The sequence below is a fragment of the Podarcis erhardii genome (genome assembly GCF_964252035.2).
Source record: "Podarcis erhardii genome assembly, chromosome: 1".
NCBI classification, from domain to species: domain Eukaryota; kingdom Metazoa; phylum Chordata; class Lepidosauria; order Squamata; family Lacertidae; genus Podarcis; species Podarcis erhardii.
Window position 1 is genome coordinate 14,591,523 of NC_138497.1, and position 21,307 is coordinate 14,612,829.

Consider the following 21,307-nt stretch of genomic DNA (forward strand, 5'->3'; position numbering starts at 1 on the left):
GAACAAAACAAACCAGTAACCCCCCCCCTCCCCATATATATCCCTGGGCTCCTTTGGAGAAAGTTGCTAAACTTTTTAAAATAAATAACGGCAAATTAGATTACGATCTGGTTAACTACAATAACAAGCTTCCCCCCTCTATTATTTTTAATACTATTATTTTTTCCTTTTTGTTTCTACGTGGGTACTGTTTCTTGTGCCTTATCTTACTCTGTGCACGTGTCGTTTTGTGCTTTTTTCTTCATTTTTCAGTAAAGCATCCAAAACAAAATATAAATAAATAACGGTGAGCAACAAGCTGTCCCGCAGAAATACATACGCATTGGCAGAAGGGGCCTGCTCTTTCGCAGACCCCCCCGGGCTGTGAGCCGGTCCACCAGCCTGGGGCTGCCCCCCCAAGAACTCTACTCCGCTGACGGCCTTGCCGATGGTGAACCAGTCGCTGATCTGGTCCAAGGTGAGCTTTCGCAACATCTCTGCCCCCTCGCCAAGCCAAGACACCCCAGCAGCGCCAGCGCCCAAGTGGCCACGCAGCGCCCCCTAAGAACCCAGGTCAATGGCTAGGCGCCGCCCACAGCCACGTGCTAAGCATTCCGCAGGCAGAATTCTGCGACTCCTCTTGAATGGGCGTGGCTTCCGGTACAGAGCTCTCCTACGCATCTACTCAGAAGTAACTGCCGCCGCGTTCAAACGGGGCTTGCGCCCAGTTTAGGCGCGCGCGGCGCACGTGTGTAAGGACCGCACAAGCCCGTTTGAAACCGAAGTCCAGCTTAAACTCAGGCGCGTTTAGGCCTGCAAGCAACCTTGCGGTACAATCTGCTTTCCGCACCTTTAATCGAATGTAAGCCTTGCAAGTGTGAAATGGGATGTGTGTATATTAGAGAAAGATATGCATCATTTACTCGCACTTGCTACCGGCTGCTCTTTCTCCCCAAAATTGGAAACTGTGCTGCAAAGAGCTATGGGTGTTTGTTGGACTACAACTCCCATCAATGCCTAGCTAAGAGGAGCAGTGGTCAGGGATGATGGGAATTGTAGTCCAACAACTTCGAGGGGGGGCGGAAAGTTGATGAGAAAGGCTGACAGATAAAACCCACAATATACGGTTTGTCTATGCTTTTGTGGTCGATCGCGCAAAATGCAGTTATCTCGTCGGTTTTTCTTCCACCCACGAGTAAACGTGCCTAGAGGACGGGGTCGTCTCGCTTTTACTCTTTTCTTTCGCAATTCTAAATAAATTCTAAATAAAATAAAAATGTAATCTACCTTCCTGCAGGGTAAAGGGGGCGACTAGTCTTTTTGGGGGTGGAGGTTGCCGCGCACAGCAATGGCAGCGGCGACCACTTTGCACTCTTACACACACAGCTCATCTCCAAGGATCTGTTTCATTCTTCCAGCTAATTAAATGGCAATCTGATCATCCGAGAGGAGACGATTTGCATCCTGTCAGGTTGCTTGGGCTGCATCGAGGAGTTTCTACCCAAATATTTGTACATTTGTATTGTTTATTTTTTTGCTGCTGCGCCAGTATGGATGGATATAGTATTAAATGTCTATACTGCCCTTCTTCCAAATAGCACAGGACGGTTTACAATATAAAAACACAAAAGTGCATACCATAATAAGCCACTCTGCTGGAGGGAAAACATGCACTTCGTGCGCACTTTTTTAGTTACAATGAGGTTAGCCATTGTTCTACGGCAGGCAGGCGGTAGTCCAGTTTAGCCCACAAACAGCGCCATCCTGTGCAGTGTGGTACAGCGGTTACAGCATCGGACTACAGATGGGGAAGACCCACCCAGGTTCAAGGAAACCCGCCCCTCAAAAAAAATATCAGCAGTGATGCTCGTTGGATGATCTTAGGCCCGCCACTTCTTTCTCAGCCTAGCCTACCTCGCAAGGCTGTCGCGAATATAAAACGGCAGGAGGGAAATCTCATACACCTGCTTGAGAATATACATGTAAAAATAAAGAATTATAGGTGTATGTTTGCTCAGAAGTAGGTCCCACTGTGCCCAATGGCTCCTACTAATGCAGCCGTCTAGTATGTAATTCAAACCCATTCTTAACAACTTGGTTTTGCGATCATCCTCAAATAACTTCAGCAAAATAATTACTGAGCGGCTGTAAGAGAAGTAGAATTTCAGCAGCTGTGCCTGTTTACAGTACACGTGTCGAGCTCACTGGATCACGTGAGGCCAGCCACTGCCTCTCAGCCACCTCGCAAGGTTGGTGTGAGGGCTTAAAATTAAAACTACGTGCGCCATCTTGAGCTCCTTGGAGAACCTGCCACACCGGTAACCTATGCCGTTTTTGCTTTTGGGAGGAGACAAGCGCTTGCGGTGAAAAATAAAAAAAATGACAGCCTGGGCAAGCAGGTTTAAGACGCTTAAATTAAGAAGCATGTGGATCGCACGTCGAACTGCTTCAGTCCATGCAACCCTATTCCGAGGGAAGTTTTGCTGAATTCAGTGGGACTTATTGCACAGTGATGTCTCCAAAGATGCGAACCTTAATGGTTCAAGCAGATGAGGCGTTGTTGTTGTTGTTTTAAAGAGGTTTTATTGCAGCCCGATCCTATGTATTATCAGAAGAAAAATCCCGCTTAATTTAATAGGCTTCATCCTCACCCCGAGTAAGATTGCAGTCTTACTTAGGAGCAAGCCCCACTGGACTTATTTCCCAGTAACCATGCACATGAATCTGGCTCTAATTTGAAAGCGAATACAATCTTGAGACCGTTCGAGCTGAATCCTGAGCGATTTTTTTTTTAATGCTGCTCCTAGTCTTGCTCAATGCAATGGGCTCTGCTCGCAAATCCGGCTCGCGTAAAAACAGCTTTTAATATCCGGATGCAGTGGATTGAAATCGGTGGGAGCGGCAGCTTCGAAGCAAAACTTTCCGCAATCGTGTTTGTAATTTATGGCTGTAAATTTGCCTTGCGCAACCGCTTCGAGGTCCCCCCCCCACACACACACACACAGTCAAGCGACATATAAAATAAAATAAAAGCTTGGGCCGCGCGAATCATCCCTATTATTACAATGTGCAGTTCTCCACCGGGTAGGGCAGGCGAAAGCGGCGGCTGTCGTGCGAGCTCCTCCAGGATAGGGGGCGCTGCGAGCGGAAGGAAGCGGGCGGAGAGGCGCTCTAGGCAGGCACTTGTTCTTCTCCCGGCAGGCCTTGCGACGATCGGCGGCGGCGGTCCTGGTGGCGGCAGCTTTGTGACCTTCGCCTTCGCCGTTCTCCTTTGTTGTGTGTCACAGGCTTCGAGGTAGGCCCGCCTTTTTGCTCCGAGCCTTCGGAAGGCTTTGCCCTCTTCTCCCGGCGGCGGAGGCGGCGTCCAGGGCCTTCGTGCCCGCGCCTTGGTGGCCTTGCGGAAGGGCGAACGGGGTTGCCTTGGCTACGGGACCGTGAGGGAGTGTGGAGAGAGAGAGGGGGGGAGGGAGGGAGGGAGTGTGGAGAGGGGGGGGAGGGAGAGAGAGAGAGAGAGAGAGAGAGAGAGAGAGACTTAAACTCAGGAGCCAAGCCCAAGGGGTCAGCCGCAGAAGCTGGCTTGGCGGGTGAGGCCGGTCTGAGACTCAATCCCGGAATCGTGGAGATGAGAGGGACTCCCGAGGATCATCTAGTCCAACCCCCGCTGCGGTGCAGGAATCGCAGCTGAAGGATCTCTGACAGGTGACTATTCAATCCACTGTGTAAAAAACCTCCAGTGAACGAGAGACCCCCCCCCCACCTTCCACTGCTGAACAGCTCTTGTCATTGTAGAGTTGGGAGGGACCCCAAGGGTCAACTAGCCCAACCCCCTTGCAAAGCAGGAATCTCAAACAGCCATGACAGATGACCACCCAACCTCTGCTTAAAAACCTCCAAGGAAGGAGAGGCCACCACCTCCTGAGGGAGTCTGATCCACTGTGAGGCATTCTTCCTACGGGAGGTGGGCAACATAAGGCTTGCTTCTTTTACAGTGAGTGAGTGTGTTTTATATATACAGTGAACGCTCGGGTTGCACGATCCGTGCGGGATGCACATTCGCAACCCGCAGCAGCGCATCTGTGCACACACGAGTTGCAATTTGGTGCTTCTGTGCATGCGCAGTTTAGCGCTTCTGCATATGCGCAACCTCTGAAACCTGGAAGTAACCTGTTCCAGTACTTCCAGGTTTCGGAGTGTCCATAACCTGAAAAAACGCAACCTGAAGCATCTAACCCGAGGTATGACTGTATTCTCAACGTTGGGTCCCCAGATGTTCTTGAACTACAGCTCCCGTGATCCCTGGTCATGATGGCTTGGAACGATGGGCGTTGTAGTCCCAACATATGAGGCCCCGATATTGAGAAAAGCTGCCTAGCCCTAACGTGGCTTACGCCCAAAGTATCTGAAAACCTCCTCCTCCCCTCTCAACTCAGAAGTCCTATGTGAAGATCGGCTCAGCTACTATAAATCAAGTGGTGGGTGGGTCCTCCTCCAAAGATGGCCCAGCATTTCACTTTTCCTGCAGAGACAGCAGCAGCAATTTGCAGAGCAGGAAGAGATGGTAGAAGTTGTTCCAGCTGCCCAGAAGTTAGAAAGTCAAGTCAGGGGGGCTTACTCTCATGATAGTACATATAGGATTGCATCCATCAACAGTTGCCACCTGTCTCATCTCTTGGTGCTCTGACCTCAGAGAAGGGCAGTCCGTCCAGCACTCCTTCAGTTATCTAGGGCTCAAGTTGTGTGAGGGCTTTAAAGGTAAACAAAAGCAATTATGCCTAGAAATGGACTGGCAAAGAGCTTTCAGAATCAGTGAGAGATATTCCCACTAGGCCAATTAACAACATGGCAAATTTATTTTGACATTTCAGGTGTGCATGATATCTGCATATTAGACCATTTTCTTCATGTTGACTTTTCCTGTCTAAAAAGATGACACCTCAGAATATGTCAAACAGCATTGAAGAGGCATTTGACAGCCATTGGTAGAATTCCTGCATTATCATCTGTGGTCAAAATCATATGACCATGTTCACTGGCATAATCTGGTCTTGAGAATCATTCCACATTTTGATTAAAGCTATCTCACACCTCTAAATGTCGTAGTGACTGAACTCTTAAGCAAAAGTTTTTAAGCCTGCCCTGTGGTGGTTGGGGCTGCCCGTTAGTTGGGAGGTTGTACTCCAAAACATCTAGAGGGCACCAGGTTGGGGAATTTTGCCATACACCTTGGAGTTAAAAAGACCATATTGAAGGTAACACATTACCCCAAAAAAATGCAATTAAACATTGATTGGAGTTGGGCATGTTGCTAAGCATTCTGTTGATTTTAAGTATAGTGGTACAGTACTTCGGGTTACAAACTTAATTTGTTCCGGAGGTCAGTTCTTAACCAGAAGCTTTTCTTAACCCAAGGTGCACTTTCACTAATGGGGACTCCCGCTGTCGCTGCGCCACCAGCACGCAATTTCCGTTCTCATCCTGGGGCAAAGTTCGCAACCTGGAGCAACTACTTCCGGGTTGTTGTTTAGTCGTGTCCGACTCTTTGTGACCCCATGGACCAGAGCACGCCAGGCACTCCTGTCTTCCACTGCCTCCCGCAGTTTAGTCAAACTCATGCTGGTAGCATCGAGAACACTGTCCAACCATCTTGTCCTCCGTCGTCCCCTTCTCCTTGTGCCCTCGGTCTTTCCCAACTTCAGGGTCTTTACCAGGGAGTCTTCTCTTCTCATGAGGTGGCCAAAGTATTGGAGCTCCAATACTTACATATACAATACTTCCGGGTTAGCGGAGTTTATAACCTGAAGCATTTGCAACCCGAGGTACCACTACCTATAATGAGACCTATGCCTGTAACTCAGGGATGGGGAACCTGTGGCCCTCCAGGTATTGTTGGAACCTAACTCCCATTAGTCCCAGCCAGCATAAGCAATGGTGAGGAATGGTAGGAGTTGGTAGCAACATATGGACGGCCACAGGTTCCCCACTCCTTTTTCTCAAAAACAACAACTATATCCTTAATGTTAGACATTTGCTAACTTCAAAATACTAAGACTGCCATTCTGTTCCAACTTACAGATGTTTAAGAGTGCTTTGACAAGATGGTGGGACATGCAAAAGATCTACCATACTCAAGTTCACCAAGAACTATGGATTGGTGCCCTCTTAACCAGCCTCGTCTTTTACAAAATCTCCTATGGAGGTAAGTTTTGTGCGTTTCTCTTCTAAAGTTGCAATTATAGGTGTCAGCTAAAATTGGCTTGGGGAGGATATTAGCCCAACAGAACTATAATGATAGTGAGCTACTGAATCAAAACAAAAAATGGATTATGTTTATGGTTATATGTAAAAAAAATATACAGAAGTAGCTTTCATTCATTTGAATACAAAATAGCAAGCTACAGCTTGTATAAACTATAATATTAATAGCAAAATTCTCAATATTCTGAGAGGTGCCATCCTTAACTAGGGCCTAACTTCAAGTAAGAAATTCTATGTGAAATTATTATTATTATTATTATTCTTTTTAGTTCTTTTTTTTAAAGCTTGATTTAATCAAAACAGCTTCAATGAAAGATGCACATTCCATTTGGTCTGTGGAACACTATAGTAGGCCCAGGATAAATCTTGGATTCTTCTTGTAAAAGATTAACAGATTCCCACACTTCTGTCTTGGATTACTTTCATGATTTATTCAGGTACATGTGCCAGTACAAAATAGTTTGACTAGTCCCTTATTGTATGGCCAATATTTACCAAGTTGCACAGCAGTATTTTCTTACTATCTCTTTCCAATAAGTAGTGTAAATGTTGTGCATCTCAATCCTATCCATGTTTACTGTGAAGACTATCCCAAACTCATGGAGATTTATCCCCAGGCCACTGCATAGGACTTCAGCCTTAATAAAAACCTCAGGTGTGGAATTGCCTCACTTAAGAATGATTAGAAACTGGTAAACTGGGTAGTCTTGAATTTTGACCTCTGATGTAGATGTAGTAGTCATGTTTAAAACATGGCTTAAATCTGGCTTTTTCATTGTGCCTAAATTTGACGAGAACTGTTAATTAGTAGTTTTCTAATTAATTTCTTCATTTTCTTAGGTAAAAAAAAGTCACTGGAAAATAGTAAGTACTGACAGCTTTTCTTTTGCAAAATGTTTAATTAGTCAAGACAGAGCTTGAAATAGCTCAAAAAAATTGTAAAATAGTTCCCAATCATTGATGCTGAGGGTGTGTACAAAACTCTGAAAATGCTGCTGCCACTTCTGAAATGTTCTGAATAAAAATCATTTATAACCAACTACTGTATATTGCAGGCATTTGCCCATAATATTTTAAAACCAAACCTACATGCTGTTATATTTCATCATCCAGCCAGCTAGAACCTAATTGGTATTAAAATAAATAAATAGTCACTGTCTGCGCCAGATCAACAAAACTGATGGCCCTTACAAACTTCAGGTATATCTGTGCTCTTGAGTGCTGCAGAGGGCATAGCTTGTGCAACAGCTGCCCAACTGCTGAGGGCATCAGCAGGGTCTCCTTGCTAGAAAGCTACTGAACTGCGGCATCCCATTTCTTCTCTGAGAAGTGTTGCAACTACTTTAGTTAGTGTTTGCTTGTTGTCACTAGGGTGGAGATTGCATCAGCACAGCAAAGGGGCTCTCAGACTAATCTTACAGACACTTTCTAGAAAGTAAGGCTCCTTGTACGCAGTAGTGCTGCTGTCTACCTAGATTTTAGCGTACTGCGTGTTTTGATTTTTAAAAATAGATGAACTTAAGTATCCTTTTACCAATATGGTCATTAAAAGCACTGGTTTCTCATAAAGATAACTAGCAAAGGGGGAAAGTTGTTGGAGAAAACTCACTAACACATTTTCTAAAGGTGTTGCCAGGTTTCATATGTGTTCACACCAAGTTGATGGGGACGGTAGAATGTGTTCCACTAGTTGATCTGCAATATTTTTCAGTCCTTATAAAGTGGCCAAACATGACAGCGTAGAAGTTGAATGCAAATGGCTTCCTGAAAATTGCTCAATCAATTGAGTTTGTCTGTGTGTGTTGTTTCAGAATCCTCTTCTGGCCACCATTAAATGTTCTTCAATATGAATTTGAACCGCCATCCTGACTGTAGATGAAGCAAGCTGCCACCATGGAAAATTAATTGTGTACAGCATTAGCACAGTAGTAATCTGCCATGGACTGAATAAATGTGTTGCTCAGTAAATGTGCTGTCTATTATTAGTGCAACTTGTATTACCTTAATCATGTGCCACTTCCAAACATGATCAAAATCTCTTATTATGTGTGACTTTTATTTATTTCTACTTATTATATTCTGTATTTCAACTCTGCAGTACAACACAGTAGCAGAGTAGGGCATTAGTATGTTGACATAACACATAATAATATGCCTGGCATCTATTATATGGGTTTAAACCACAGCCTTAAACCACAGCCTTCAGTCAGATTCCCAGGGTAGCTTACAGAATTTCAGAATATAAGAAGGCTGACAGCCAACAAAAAAACTAAAGAAAGCAGAATCTGTAAAAACGGCATAAGAAACTGCCAGCCAAGAGAAAACAAATTAAAGGGTCTGAGAAAATAAAAGACATTTGCTTGGTGCTGAAATGTCATCAGCGTAGGTGCCAGGTAAATCTCACCAGGGGAGAGCATTCCACAACTATTACTTTTGCAATACCTCAGAAGGTAGGGGAACCTGGAGAAAGGCCTCTGAACATCTTAGGACATGAGTGGAGAAGCTGTGGCCCTCCTGCTGCTGTGGACTAGAACTCTCATCTCTCACCATTGGCTATGCTGGCTGGAGCTGATGGGAGTTGGGAGTCTGACAGGTTCCCTACTACTAGTGTACAGAGTGGCAAGTGGTTTTTAAGGTATGCTGGTCCAAAACTTGTACTATCCCAAATGTGAATTTGCCATTTGTTCAAGTGGTTTCACACTTTCTTCTGTTCCATTCTTTAGACTGTTACTTTATACTCTTGATCAGAGGTCGGCAACCTAAGGCCCATGGGCCGGTTCTGGGCCAGGGAGCTTCCTGGAACTGGCCCACAGACGTTCTCTGGATCGGTGTGGAGATTCCGTGCTCCCCCCCCCCCCCGCAGCGCCATTTTTTTTCTGCCGCAGGGACTGACTTCCGGGTTGGAAGAGCGCCAGAAATAGCGTGCATTCCAGGGATCCCTGAGATTTGCAAAGGTACGAATAAAAGTCAGGTGAGAGCAAATCGCCAAAAACAGCCCAATGAGGACTGAGCATGGACTGGTTGTTTGGGAAAACATCAGAATATTGAATTAGAACATGAATGGACTGGAGTGACTTGATTTTAATGCAACTGCGATTGGGCACTACTGTATTTATCTCACCTCACAAACCTGCCAAAGAGAGCAGAAAATGTTTGCTGCTACTTCTTGGTGCATATTTACTGTGATTTAAAAACAACAACAACCACCCTGCTAATACAAATTCCAAAGCGAATGTAGTTCATTGTCCCCATAGGGGTTGTGGTTGGGAGAGAAAGCCTTGTGCCAGCCCTAGACTGTGGTTAAGACTGCATACTGCAGGTCAGGGTCTTCAGTTAGTGGTATTAAATCCTTTTTGCACATTGGGAATTGGGCCAAAGCTGAGAGTGCACAACAACCCTGCAGTGTTGAGCATTGCTTTTATTTCCAAACTGTAGGTTGGGCTGAGATTAGTATACAATAAGCTGGGATAGCCAGTTGTTAGGGCATCGGACTCTTAATCTCAGAGTTGTGGGTTCAAACCTCATTCATTGCAGGGGGTTGGACTAGATGACCCTTGTCCCAACTCTATTATTCTAAGCATGTGGTGTGGTTAACTTTTTTTTATCCCTTTTGCAGTGTGGAGGGGCTGTGCTGAGAGAATGGCTTACGGCAGCCCTGCAATTTAAGTCCACTGTTAATATTGCAGGTCAGATAAGAGGCTGTGGCCAGTCAGGATTCTCAATTTGGAAAAAAAGCACCATACCTATCGGGTTGTAACAAAGGTCACATTTATTTTAACTTCTCCCCCTTAGACCTCCCATGCCCAATCAAGCACTTGAATACGTGCAGAAACCTCATGCTCTCTTGACCTGTGTGCATTTTTAAATGCCTGAAAACTAAGCAGGCTCTCTTGCATTTAGTGCTAATTTATTTTAACTGGCTTATTGCTAGCACGTGCTTGGGTATCTATTACCATGACACATCTATGATAAAAGGCAACTAGAATAATTGGAGATCTATGATTGAACCGTGGCTTCAGTTGTCCCATGAAACAAAATATTGCTGCCACTATGGAATCTGCTAAATTCCATAAATCCTGGTGAACAGATGTTATTGGAACACTTTCCATAAAATGTATGTATTTAGCTGAGGGACCATTTCAGATTAATCCAAAGACTTGTACCCAAGTTGACTGTTCCTCCATTTCATGAGGCAAACTTCCCTTAGTTTCAAAGGTGTTTTGCAATGGAATGTGAGGAAAATAGAGGAAGGATGCTATTTAAAGGAGAGAACCAAAACATCAGTCGTTCCTTGGATCTGATTAAATACTGGCAGAATCCAGGTTTGACTCTGTGCCATGTAAACTAGGATATGACGATGAATTCTGGATTGTTTCCATTCCTGTTCGCTGGAATTCTGTAGTGCTGGTTTAGTCACAAAGCAACAAATACTGAACATCAGACCCAGGTGTCACCTCTGTATGATCTCATCTCAGCTGGTGCCTGAAGTGAAATTCAGTGAATAAGAGGAAGCCTGCCTGTAACAGCTGCATTGCTGTAGTCCTGAAAGTTTGGAAATCTGTTCAAACGGAAGCTAGCAAGATTGGAGATTTCCCCTGAGCTTTGATTTGCTGATTACAAAGTTGGCAGATGGGAGAAATTAAATATTAGTAGTTAATCCTCATGAAACCTCTTCATCGTATAGCAGAAAGCTCTAGCAATTAACAGGAAGTTTAAAACAAAAACAAAAACAGAAAGGCAGCGAGGCTTTACGAGCAGCTTCTGAGAACTAGAAATTCAGGAATTCTAATTGTGGCAAATTGAGAGCTTTCTAACTTGTAGTCACTAAAGTGGATTGGCCTTCCCTGTTTGCTTTCCATCTATCATTTTTGACACAAATGAATTCTACACGTAGGTAGTCATTATTTGGCCCCATGTTACATAACTGGGCTTCGTTTATTTCACTGTAGATTCTAGTTTGCTGCTGCTAAACTTTTTCTAGCTACTGCCTGCTCAGAGAAAGGGCTGTTTCCTGATTCAGGTAAAAGTAGGATAATTCAGAGAGGCAAACCCACATTCAGAGAGGTAAGCAGTTCCAAATAAATTTCTGAAAGAGCCACATGATAGCAACATTACTCTAGTGACTTGAGGGATTCACATGTGTTGGGCTATTAAATCTGTTCATACCTTTATTGGATTTACTCCTCAACTTGTGTCTACAAGTGCTACAACTTACACTACTTGAGTGTGTCCCGTAGTCCTGAATACGTCTGAAATTTTAATTGCAGGGAGGCTGCATCCTTATGTTCCAACACAGCCAAAAAGAACAGCACTCCCAGCTTAAAAATGCCACTACAACCTTTGCAACTAATCATTTAAAATATTTTATGGGCAGTGGCAGCTTAGAAAATGCCATAAAATCAGATGAACATACCCAATATAACAGCTAAAAAAGGATAACTAAACAATAAAAAAATCACAACGGAAACCCTTTTGGGAACCAAGTCTGGAAGGTCTGCAAAGTTAAGAACGCAAGTCATAGGTCTTGCTGGATCAGACGAAAGATGTGTCTCATTCAGCATCTTGTTTTGAACAGTGGTGGGCCAGATTCCTATGGGAAACCTGGCAAGCAAAATATGAAGCCAATAGCCCTCTTCCACACTTGTTTCCTAGCAAATTGGTATTCAGATGAATGCTGCCTCTGATTCTGGAGGTAGTATAGCCACTTGAGAGAAAGCCACCAGCCAGCATCAGATCTTGGGCCAGCAGCTTCCTTAAATTGTGTGTCAAGCATGCTCTAGTTATCTCTCACTTGGATTACTGCAATGCGCTCTATGTGGGGCTACCTTTGAAGGTGACCCAGAAACTACAACTAATCCAGAATGCAGCAGCTAGACTGGTGACTGGGAGCAGCCGCCGGGACCACATAACACCAGTCTTGAAAGACCTACATTGGCTCTCAGTACATTTCCGAGCACAATTCAAAGTGTTGGTGCTGACCTTTAAAGCCCTAAACGGCCTCGGTCCTGTATACCTGAAGGAGCGTCTCCACCCCCATCGTTCTGCCCATCGCACTGAGGTCCAGCTGCGAGGGTCTTCTGGCAGTTCCCTCACTGTGAGAAGTGAGGTTACAGGGAACCAGGCAGAGGGCCTTCTCAGTAGTGGCGCCCGCCCTGTGGAATGCCCTCCCACCAGATGTCAAAGAGAAGAACAACTCTCTGACTTTTAGAAGACATCTGAAGGCTGCCCTGTTTAGGGAAGCTTTTAATGTTTAACAGACCACTGTATTTTAATATTTGTTGGAAGCCGCCCAGAGTGGCTGGGGAAACTCAGCCAGATGGGCGGGGTATAAATAATAAATTATTATTATATTATTATTATTCTAGTTGTGGTCATTCTGCTTTGTGCCTTTGCCTCATTTACGGCAAACTACCTCCTGTTCTGCCACATTAGCTTGAATCATAGAATCGCAGAATCGTAGAGTTGGAAGAGTCCTCAAGAGCCATCTTGCCCAACCCTCTGCAATGCAGGAATCTCAACTAAAGCATCCAAGACAGATGCTTTAATCCAACCTCTACTTAAAAACCTCCAAGGAAGGAGAGTCCACAACCTCCTGAGGGAGTTCAGTCCACAGTCAAAGCTTAGCTTTAAAGCGCTAGGCCTTTCTTAAGGTTCAGAATCCTCATGTAGACCAGGACCAGAATCTCCAAGATTAGGATCAGGGTTCGTTCCAGATTTTGGAAATACCCTCAAGCCAAACTTCCTCTGACTTACCTGTATCTTAGCATCTACTTGCTGGCTCAGAAAGCCAGCAGATAAAGGAGTAAGCATCAGTAGAGAGGGATGCGGGTGGTGCTGTGGGTTAAACCATAGAGCCTAGGGCTTGCCGATCAGAAGGTCGGCAGTTCGAATCCCCGCAACGGGGTGGGCTCCCATTGCTCGGTCCCAGCTCCTGCCAACCTAGCAGTTCGAAAGCACGTCAAAGTGCAAGTAGATAAATAGGTACCACTCCGGCGGGAACGTAAACGGCGTTTCCGTGCGCTGCTCTGGTTCGCCAGAAGCGGCTTAGTCAGCCGGAAGCTGTACGCCGGCTCCCTCAGCCAATAAAGCGAGATGAGCGCCGCAACCCCAGAGTCGGCCACGACTGGACCTAATGGTCAGGGGTCCCTTTACCTTTTCTCAGTAGAGGGAGGGGAGGGAGCACAGAAGGGACAGCCAAAATTATTTCCAGGGTGTTGAGGCCCCAACAGCTCCAGCACTGGTTAGGACAACTCCCCCAGTGGAGATGGAGCCTTAGGATGCAATCTTATACACCAGGGGTGGGGCATCTGTGGCCATGCAGTATGGCTGGACTACACTGCTTAGAGACCACTGTGGTTAAGTGGTATACAAATAGTTATCTTTCTTTTGGCTATCACCTCATGCTGGCTGAGGCTGACGGGAATCTGAGTGCCACGACATCTGAAGGACCACAAGTAGTTCTCACTCCAGTTATGGACGCTTAGCCGGGAGAAAACTCCATACAATTTAATGGTCCTTACTTCTGAGCAGACTTTTCTCTGGACTCTTAATCTTTTAAGTTACTTCACTAATGTAAAGGAACACACAGATATTAGGGTTGCCAGATCACCCTGAAAGTTGTTGAGCTTTGTTGAGCTCCCAGTATGTTTCTGAGCACAATTCAAAGTGTTGGTGCTGACCTTTAAAGCCCTAAGCAGCCTCGGTCCAGTATACCTGAAGGAGCATCTCCACCCCCATCGTTCTGCCCGGACACTGAGGTCCAGCGTTGATGGCCTTCTGGCGGTTCCCTCACTGTGAGAAGTGAGGATACAGGGAACCAGGCAGAGGGCCTTCTAGGTAGTGGCACCCGCCCTGTGGAACGCCCTCCCACCAAATGTCAAAGAGAAAAATAACTATCTAACTTTTAGAAGACATCTGAAGGCAGCCCTGTTTAGGGAAGCTTTTAATGTTTAATAGGTTATTGTATTTTAGTGTTTTGTTGGAAGCCACCCAGAGTGGCTGGGGAAACCCAGCCAGATGGGCAGGGTATAAATAAATTATTATTATTATTATTATTATTATTATTATTATTATTATTATTAATTGTGATTTTTTGATTGACTTGCCTAAGATCCAGGGAAAAAACGCCGCCTTTTGGAAATCCCCCCTCCCTGAACGTCAATTCCACCCTTGATATCTTAGAGGTATGGCAGCCCTAGCATATATACAGTCCTTGAACGATACATGTGTGACTCAGTCAAGAGTCACAGTGTGCTGCAGCAAAGACCGGGTTTCTAAGAAGGGGAATTAGCAATGAAAGAAAAATGAAACAGAACTTGGAACAGCTGTAGGAAATTGTTTCAACCCCTGAGGCCTGCATTCCCTTCTAGACAACTCTCTGGGGCCACATTCCAATGGTGGGTGGGGATAGAGGGAAAAGTAGGCAGAGTCATGGATGTAGCTCTTACCTATCTAGAGTATGCTAGACCTTATAGCTTAGTTGGTAGAGCATGAGATTTTTAATCTCTGGGCTATGGGTTTGAGCCCCACATTGGGTGAAAGGTTCCTGCACTGCAAGGGGTTGCAGACCCTCAGGGTATGGAAGTGAGAGGAACCGACCCAGACCCTGCGTTTGTCATCTGAGGCCCTTCTCTATGTCTCTCCATCCCAGAGAAGCTCAGAAGATGGCAACAGGTGAACGGGCCTTTTCTGTAGTGGCTCCCCAATTGCGGTATGCTCTCCCCATAGAGCAGGGGTCTGCAACCTTTAGGACAAAAAGAGCCACTTGGACCCGTTTCCGAAGAAAAAACAACTGGGAGCCGCAAAACCATTGCAACATTTAAAACAAATATAACACTGCATATATTGTTTCTTACCTTAATGTCCGATCTGACAGCGGGCGGGAAGGTGACGTCGGGACAGTGCGTGACTAACACACGCACCGCCCCCATGCGACGTCACAGCCAGTACAGCGCCCGCTGCAGTGGGGAGCGTCGGGGCGCACAATGCACCTCCTCCCCTCGCTAGTATCCGCCCCGGAGCCGCGGCAAAGGTGTAAAAGAGCCACATGCGGCTCCGGAGCCGCGGGTTGCAGACCCCTGCCATAGAGGCTTGCCGGGCGCCATCGTTACACTTCTTTAGGTGCCAAGCAAAAGCATTCCTCTTTACCTAGGCCTATGGCTATTAAATAATCTATGGCCTGGGAAAGTGTGGTGGAGAGGGCTGTTATTATGATGACTATTTTATTATTAGGCTATCTGTCATATGCTTGTTATTAGGTTGATGTTCTGTAATGTGTTTTTAACATTTTTAACCGCCCTGGGATTTTTGATAAAGAGCGGTTAATAATAATAATAATAATAATAATAATAATAATAATAATAATATATTTATACCCCGCCTATCTGGCTGGGATTCCACAGCCACCCTGGGCAGCTTCCAACAAAATATTAAAATACAATAATCCAAAATTGAAATAAATTGAAATAATGAAGATGATGATGTGGCCGGGTAAGAATCTTGGATGCCACATAGGCCTGCAGGGCCACAGTCAGCCACCTTGCTTGAAGCTCCCCACTTTTAATTTAATACTAAGTTTATGCCTGGATAGCTCAGTCGGTTAGAACGTGGTGCTGATAGCGCCAAGGCGGCAGGTTCAATCCCTGTGTGGGACAGCTGCAGGAGGTTGGACTCCTAGATGATCCTCAGGGTCCCTTCCAACACTACAATTCTCTGATTCTCCATTATTACGTAGCCATGGCAGAGGAGGGGAGGGGGAGTATAGGAGCCCAGGAAAGCTAGGAGATCCCATAATAATAAACCGTCCTTTATTGTGACATCCAAGCATAGCCAACAGGTTCATAAAGCTCCCTGCACCCACTAGGGAGACTTTACCTGCTATTTGGAAGTTGCTGGCTTAAGGTAACATAACAGTCTAGCAACATTTGAGAGTCCCAGCAGGCCCAAAGTTTGCTCTCGTTCCATGAGCATATTGTCTCAGAACAGATGCTCCTTGTCCGCTGAAACAAAATATTCAGCTTGAAAAATGTTGCTGAGTGGAGGATTGGTAGAAAACATGGCTTTGGTATTCTGTTAATCATTCCCTAAGGTCTCCACGAGTAATAAAGTTATTATGCATGTTTGGCTTTGCAAACAGGTTTGACCTTCAGCTGTTTGGCACTTAATGGCACCAGGTAAACCTTCATGAGAAAGAAATATATTTAACAAACCTCAGGTTCAAGCCTTGCGTAATTATGGTGTGTGGAAGAAAATTAAATTGTTTATTTGCTTTGGTAGTTCCTTCCCCCTCCCTTCATTTAGCACTTGAAGTGCTGCTACTGTGGTTGTGTAAGATGCTGAGCCAATGCACATTTTTTGTTTTCCTGGTGAAGTATACAAGAAAAAAACTCCTGATCTTTCAGCATTTTGTTAAAATGTCTTTGGACTGTTCTAACTGGGAGCGTTCCAATCTGCTGAGTTCCCCTCTCCGCTAAAGTCAAGTGGATAAGGTAGTCTTAATTTTCTTTCCTAAGCTTCTGGGAGCATTTTGTGTGGCTGTTAAGAACTCCTCATTCCGGCAGGATGTAAAGCCATTATGTAAACAGATTGTGAAAAGGCTGTCTAATGAGCACTGATGAAGCCCCTCTCCTGTTCAGTGTGCTGTTAACCCCCGCATAGCTTTGGGGATAATCACTCTGCCACATGGCAGCTGGTGTGCTGGGTTACGTAGGGTTCCACTTTGTCACTGGCATTAATGGTTGAATTTTTGTTGTTGTTCAGTCGTTTAGTCATGTCCGACTCTTCATGACCCCATGGACCAGAGCATGCCAGGCACTCCTGTCTTCCACTGCCTTCCGCAGTTTGGTCAAACTCATGCTAGTAGCTTCAAGAACATTATCCAACCATCTTGTCCTCTGTTGTCCCCTTCTCCTTGTGCCCTCCATCTTTCCCAACATCAGGGTCTTTTCCAGGGAATCTTCTCTTCTCATGAGGTGGCCAAAGTATTGGAGCCTCAGCTTCAGGATCTGTCCTTCCAGTGAGCACTCAGGGCTGATTTCCTTAAGAATGGATAGGTTTGATCTTCTTGCAGTCCATGGGACTCTCAAGAGTCTCCTCCAGCACCATAATTCAAAAGCATCAATTCTTCAGCGATCGACCTTCTTTATGGTCCAACTCTCACTTCCACACATCACTACTGAGAAAAAGGGTTGAATAGTGTTGTTTAATATCAGGGATGGAGAACCTGTGGCTTTCCAAATGAATCCAGCTCTCACCTGCCCTACCCAGAATGGCCAGTGGTCAGGAGGAATGAGAAAACTTGCAGCCCAAAAACATCTAATCTGCAGGAAGAGATGACCTGGCCCTTTGTAGCACAGCATTGCTAGTACAGTGGTGCCTCGCAAGATGAAATTAATTTGTTCCACAAGTTTTTTCTTCTTGCGAGTTTTTTGTCTTGCGAAGCACGGTTTCCCATAGGAATGCATTGAAAATCAATCAATGCGTTCCTATGGAGACCGTCCGGGGACAGAGGGGAAGCGCCGCGCACCTTCCCCTCTGTCCCCGGACCTGTTTAAAGCAAGGGGCGGCGGGGAGAAGATTGCTTCTCCCCGTTGCCTGCCCCGCATTCTCCCCGCCGACCCTTGCTTCAAAAGAGGTCCGGGGACAGCGGGGAAGGCGCGCGCCTTCCCCTCTGTCCCCGGAGATTGCGGGGCAGGCAACGGGGAGAAGCGATCTTCTCCCCGCCGCCCCTTGCTTTAAACAGGTCCGGGGACAACATGGAAGACGCACTGCGCTTCCCCGCAGCTTGCGGGGCAAGCTTCGTTTTGCGAAGCAAGCCCATAGGGAGATGCGTCTTGCGAAGCGGCTAAGAAAACGAAAAACTCCTTCGTCTAACGAGTTTTTCGTCTTCCGAGGCGTTCGTCTTGCGGGGCACCACTGTATTCGGATACCACCCATAGCTGGATTTCTGCGACCAAACTGTCAAAAGCTGCTGTTTCACTGCTGGACTAGTAGTATCTGGAACTGGAAGCCACAATCAAGTGGATACAAAGATGGTCAACATAAGAAAAAGTTAGACACAAAGAAGGCAGTGCCAATCCCTAACCATTGGGGTGTGAGTTAATGATGAGTCAGCAATTGCTTGATCAATCCAGGGCTTCCTCTGAATCAGCATGTCATAAGTTTCATTTTCCAATTGCAACAGGGCATGGCAACTGTAGAGTGTGGATCTTGTCATTGTTGTTCATCCCCTCGTAATCTTTATGACTATTTTAAGATGTCTCAAAACATAAGGATTTCCTGTCCAGGCCTAGAGCTGGGAGATAAGAGCATCGACTACCTTGTGTTGGTTTTAATCTTTAAAGCTCTTCACAGACTAGGATTAGCATACCTCATACAGTGTCAATATCATTCCTTCTCACTCTCTGAGATTTGATGGACGAGGAGCCCTGCTCCAGGGCTCTACTGGAGAAGCAGAATCAGCAAGACCCAAGAGGAAGTTGTCCCAAAATTCTGCAATCAATTTTTGGAAGAAGTACACCAGCCCACCTTCCTTTTAACCAGCTCCAAAGCATACATTCTGCACGTAAGAAGCCCCAGCACAATCCTTGGCACCTCCTATTAAAGGATCATGGCCAAGACAGCTAGGAAAGGTCTCTTCTTATGAGAACTGCTGCCACATAGGGATGGCTATCCTAGGCTGACAAGCCAATGATCTAACCTTGTAACTTCATATGTTGATATATGTTCACACTTGGAATGGAGTAGCCTCAAGCAGCTTGCAGAGGTTTCATAGGAAGCTGTTTTATAGGAAGTCATTGGTCCCTCTTTCTCAGCACTGCATACAGCAGAGGTGAGGCATGTTTGGCCTTACAGCTGATGCTGAACTATAGCTCCCAGCATCTCCAGCCATTGCCATACTTGCTGTGGCTGATGGGAACTGTAGTTTAGCAATGTCTGGAGAACCTAAAGTTCCCCAACTGTGACCTACAGAGACAAGCAGTGGCTTTCCAGGATTTCAAAAAGCCATCTTTGTTAGCCAGTGATCCATGCGACGGTCACCTCCAGGCTTGACTACTGTAATTCGCTCTACGCGGGGCTGCCCTTGAAGCTGTCCCAGAAACTCCAGCGGGTGCAGAATGCTGCAGCGAGGCTCCTCACGGGGTCTCTGCCATGGGAGCATATTCACTCAGTGCTTTTCCAGCTGCGCTGGCTCCCGGTGGAGTACAGGTGCTGCTTTTGACCTTTAAAGCCCTTCACGGCCTAGGACCCTCATACCTATGGGACCGCCTCTCCCGGTATGCCCCATGGAGAGCCTCAAGGTCCATAAATAGCAACACCCTAGTGGTCCCAGGCCCTAAGGAAGTGAGATTAGCTTCAACCAGAGCCAGGGCCTTTTCAACACTGGCTCCAGCCTGGTGGAACACTCTGTCTCATGAGACTAGGGCCCTGCAGGATCTGATTTCTTTCCGCAGGGCCTGTAAGACAGAGTTGTTCCGCCTGGCCTTTGGCTTGGAGCCAATTTGATTCCCTCCCTCTATTTCTTTTTTCTTTTCCTTCTCCTGCAACATTTTAATATTTTAATGTTTCAATATTTTAATGTTGTATTTTAATTTTGTTTTTAAGTTGTAATCATTCAACTTGTTTTTATTATTGCTTGTAAGCCGCTCTGAGCCCGGCCTTGGCTGGGGAGGGCGGAGTATAAATAAAATTTATTATCATTATTATTATTATTATTAGCCCTACCTGGGATTGAGCCCTGGACTTTTTGCGTGGAAAGCAGATCCTCTGATACTGGGCCCTTGCAAATACCTTCTAGGATTTGTATTTCATAGCTGTACAGAAGTTACGGTTTCAAATAATTATTTCCAGTCCTTTCCCCACCTCCAAGCTCCTTTTGCTGAACTAAATTTCAGCCATATGCAAGCACTGTCTTCTGCGCCGTAGAACATGGAAATGTGTTTTTTCCTTTAAAACTCCCAACTCCGCTGATTTAAAGAAAAGCAGAATGGTACGCAATCTCTTTAGCAAGCTTCCAATCAGTCCAGCCCAGCTGTATAATCCAGCAGAAGGAGTTTATCTAAATTAAAGTCAAGTGGTGCTCTCTAAATTACATATTCTTTTAGGCTAACCAGTCATATCCTTCTTGAACACAAGCTGGTACTTTAAGCAGTTGTTCATTTAGGGCCCAGAAGACAAAAATAGAAAACAAGGATAAACACATCTATGGAAAGAGGGCCTATCTGCCAGTTTTGATTAAATATTTTTCTCTGTCTGGTTCCGACAATTACAGGAAGCAGAAGTGACACACCTGTGGTCTTCAGATGTTGTGGGACTTCCACCAGTCCAGCCATCATTGTCAATAGTTAGGGAGGATGTAGGAACTGCAGTCCATCAATGTCCAGAGGATCACAGGTTAACCCCCTCTGGTTGAAATGTTTGCTTGAAAACTAGTCCCAGATGAAGTAAAAAATGGATGCCATGTGGTGAAGGTTTCAAAAGACAGGGATCAGAAAGGGGGGGGGGGAGGATGCAGCCAGGCAATTTAAGAGACAGATTTGGCTTGATGGAGAAGCGCAGCAGAGGAACGAATAGACCAAGAAAGGGAGGAGGGGCACTGAAGAGTAGCCAGGCAAATGGAAGCAATAAAAACAGTGACATTTGAAAGGATATAAAATGAAGACCCGCTGTTCTTCTCTGTTCCCTGCTGCACCTTAAAGAATTTTGTGTGGCTCCCAAGCCCTGAATTCCACCTTGCAGAACAAGTTGTGCAGAATGCTTGTTTCTCTACATCCACACAGTGGAAGATAGTCTTGGTTGGTTGGCTGGCTTTTATTGTCCGTAAGTGCACAGTCCCCTGGATGGAGTCCAATTATTTTATGTGGTGCTTAACTGATTAATTCATCTCTTCCAAAGTGGGATTAGCCTATTTGTATTCCGTGCACCTGCTGAGATTTATATTGAATGAGTACCTTTTTTTCCTAGATTCCTAACTCAGTTAGGCTTGTTTTGGAAAATTCTTTTCAATTGCAACAGTGCTTTTGGCTTGCAGCCTAGGCCTGAAATCTTGCCTCCTTTTAAAATCAGCAAGAGTTTG

General features: G+C 45.5%; 2 protein-coding genes and 1 long non-coding RNA gene across 3 annotated transcripts in view; 2 read left to right on the top strand and 1 right to left on the bottom strand.

The window, feature by feature from the left end:
- Window positions 1-836, bottom strand: part of TDRD9 (tudor domain containing 9) — an 86,976-nt gene extending 86,140 nt beyond the window's left edge. Inside the window, exon 1 of the mRNA XM_081877093.1 lies at window positions 320-836. Coding sequence (XP_081733219.1) covers window positions 320-474 — 155 coding nt within the window. The 5' untranslated portion in view covers window positions 475-836. The remainder of the gene's footprint in view (window positions 1-319) is intronic.
- A 2,444-nt stretch (window positions 837-3,280) lies between these two features.
- On the top strand, window positions 3,281-4,668 carry LOC309345283. Its single transcript, XR_014158152.1, has 3 exons — window positions 3,281-3,421; window positions 3,488-3,563; window positions 4,502-4,668. It is a non-coding gene; the product is annotated as an uncharacterized lncRNA (long non-coding RNA).
- A 720-nt stretch (window positions 4,669-5,388) lies between these two features.
- ATP5MJ (ATP synthase membrane subunit j) lies at window positions 5,389-8,202 on the top strand. The gene is made up of 4 exons (XM_081867266.1): window positions 5,389-5,708; window positions 6,052-6,175; window positions 7,075-7,098; window positions 8,046-8,202. The coding sequence occupies exons 1-4, from the start codon at window positions 5,529-5,531 to the stop codon at window positions 8,066-8,068; spliced, it is 351 nt and encodes a 116-aa protein (XP_081723392.1). The 5' UTR covers window positions 5,389-5,528; the 3' UTR covers window positions 8,069-8,202.
- Window positions 8,203-21,307: the final 13,105 nt, after the last annotated feature.